Source organism: Solanum verrucosum, unplaced genomic scaffold (assembly GCF_900185275.1).
Source record: "Solanum verrucosum unplaced genomic scaffold, falcon-dt-bn FXZP01000273.1, whole genome shotgun sequence".
NCBI lineage: Eukaryota > Viridiplantae > Streptophyta > Magnoliopsida > Solanales > Solanaceae > Solanum > Solanum verrucosum.
The window spans coordinates 1,385,594-1,388,180 of NW_026020163.1; the positions used below are offsets into that span (position 1 = coordinate 1,385,594).

Consider the following 2,587-nt stretch of genomic DNA (forward strand, 5'->3'; position numbering starts at 1 on the left):
TTTTATCTTATGTTGACACCACTCTTTATGTATATTCTACCTCCAAAGCTTGCAAGGATGTTAGGCTTCGAACGCGGTTAGGACAGAGAAATTGAAAAGCTAGGACGAAATAGCTTACCTTGAATACATAATCAATTACCAGAACGAATTCTTTCTAGTTTCTATGATACAATTAAGAGATTCTTAGAAGAAATACGAATTTTGCACTACTTTTGAGGAAAGTTGAGATTAAGTTTTAGTCAACATCACCAAATGAATGGCAAAAATTCTCCATAGTAAAGTATTGAAAGGAAAAACTCCTTTGCTATATTAAAGAAATCAATGTCTTCTTCTTCTTCTCTTTGAACTTGCAAGCTCTTGTGATGATGATGACTTTTGAGCAAATTGAGATAAGTTCCTAAGTCATGTACACATGAAGGATTTTGCATGTTGAAGAAATCTAACAAGATTTCAACTCCAACATGAGCATAACATGAACAACTCCAGGGTACCTCGTATCTCCCACCAAAAACCCTAAAGTTTTCGTTCAGAAGAACTCCAGGAAGTTTTGTGATAGGGTCATTCACGTTGACGATTCTCAATACTTTTACACCTAACTCTTCACATCTTTCCTTAAACCCCGAGTTACCAACTCTAGGACCTCCAAAAGAAAATACTGTAACTGATATATTGTTACTTTCTGACTCTGATACTGATGATTCATATAGTTGATCACATCTTGTTGTGGTTGCATTTTTGTTCAACCCTAACTCCGCGATGTCATAAGCTAGCAAAAGGGCCAATGCACTCCCCATGCTATGTCCACCAATAGTTATACTCATTTCTTCGTTTTTATACATATTTATTACTCTCCCTATCTCAGAGAGTAATTGTTCACGACAACTTCTTAGGCCAAACCTTTCACCCTCATTCGAGGTATACAAACTCAAAAATCCAGCTTCAACCTTAACCTCAGGCCTGAGATTACTAGGATCAAGACGGGCAGGAGATAATGTGCTCATCAAATTTGCTATCCATTCAGGATTAGTAACCGTTCCTCGAAATGTGATGAGCACATCTCTCCTGCCCAATCTTTTAGTTTCTTCATCACTTGAAATTGCAACATAACCAATCCATCTTCCACTAGATGATGATGAAGAATTTTGACCAATTGATAAAACATTGATGTTTGTAGTGGCATAAATGTACTTTGTTATTTGATAGCCTGATTTACCTAACCCAACTTCACTCAACATACTATTTTTTCCATACTTACAATTCAAGTATCTTTTTGAATTTGGATCAAGATCAAATGCATTGTAACATGCAACAACAAATTCACCATACCTAATAATCTCCTCTTGTAGAAGTGTATCCAATGGATTCACTAAATTTTCCCAATTTCTTGATCCTTGAATTTCTCTCCACATGGTAGCCAATTTATTATTAGTAGTAGTAGTATTAATAATATTACTACTAATATTACTATGACTAAATGTAGGCATAGTAGAAGCCAATAGTATCAATCTTGATGTTGCTAATTTCACCTCATTTCCTTTGACCAAACATGACTTAGGTAGAAACTCACTTGAAAATGTAGATATTTTCATATTTGGATTTGGTAACATGAAATATAGTTTGAGAGTTTCGAATACCAGATGATTAAAGATATTTGAAGAAACGAAGCGAAAGAGTAAGAGAGAAATTGAGAGAGGTGTATATGGATTTTCTTGATTCATATATGGTGTGTATATGTGTATATATATTTGATGTGTGTGATGCCACGGCCGGTGTGGATAAGCAAAAGAGGGGGTGGAGGAGAATAAAGGCATGTTTGGCTTGGAATTTTGACTGGAAAATATTGAGAATTCTATAGTATATGGTAATTAAATTAAAGTGGTCGGTTAGCTTTTAGTATAGTTACTAATTTATTTGTTTTATTTCAAATGAATTTATTTTTAAAGTGTATTTACCAAGTCAAAATAATTAAGATGTATTGGAAAAATGAAGTAGTAATTACTTTTGTTAAGATGATTTTTACTTCATCTCTTAAGAACTTTACATCCAAATGTCTCTTTGCATGTAAGAATTTGGACAAATGGCAAGACCACTTGTCATGATACCATTTTCTTCTACCAGTATAAATCCTCTCATTTTTTCTTTTAGGAAATTGTGATAAGACCAACTTTCTGGAGGATCTCACCTTTTCATGATTTCTTTTCTTATGGTTATTTTAAGTTGTTATTTTGGCTTTATTATTCCGTGTTTCCACTAATAACTTGTTGATGATACTCTCTCCATTCCATTTTATATGTCATCATTTTCTATAAATAGCTGAATCATAATACTCTCTCCGTCCCTATTTAGTTGTCCATATTTCCTCTTTTAGTTGTCCCTATTTAATTGTCCATTTTGACAAATCAAGAAAGGACAACAATTTTTTTCCTATTATACCCTTATTTAAATAAAGTTGTCATAAATAAAGTAAATAAACTTATGAACTTTCCAACATTGATTAGTTATCCTTAGTTAATTTATTTTGGAATTGTAAATTATACTATAAGGGTAAAATTGTAACTTTACTGTGCTAATCATTGTTGCCTTAATT

The 2,587-nt window shown here is 32.9% G+C and overlaps 1 protein-coding gene across 1 annotated transcript; it reads right to left on the reverse strand.

Annotated features, from left to right (window-relative positions):
* Positions 1–245: 245 nt before the first annotated feature.
* LOC125828453 (phospholipase A1-Ialpha2, chloroplastic-like) lies at positions 246–1,484 on the reverse strand. Its single transcript, XM_049507740.1, has 2 exons — positions 732–1,484; positions 246–683 (listed from the first exon to the last, which is right to left on the reverse strand). The coding sequence occupies exons 1-2, from the start codon at positions 1,482–1,484 to the stop codon at positions 246–248; spliced, it is 1,191 nt and encodes a 396-aa protein (XP_049363697.1).
* Between the last annotated feature and the right edge of the window lie 1,103 nt (positions 1,485–2,587).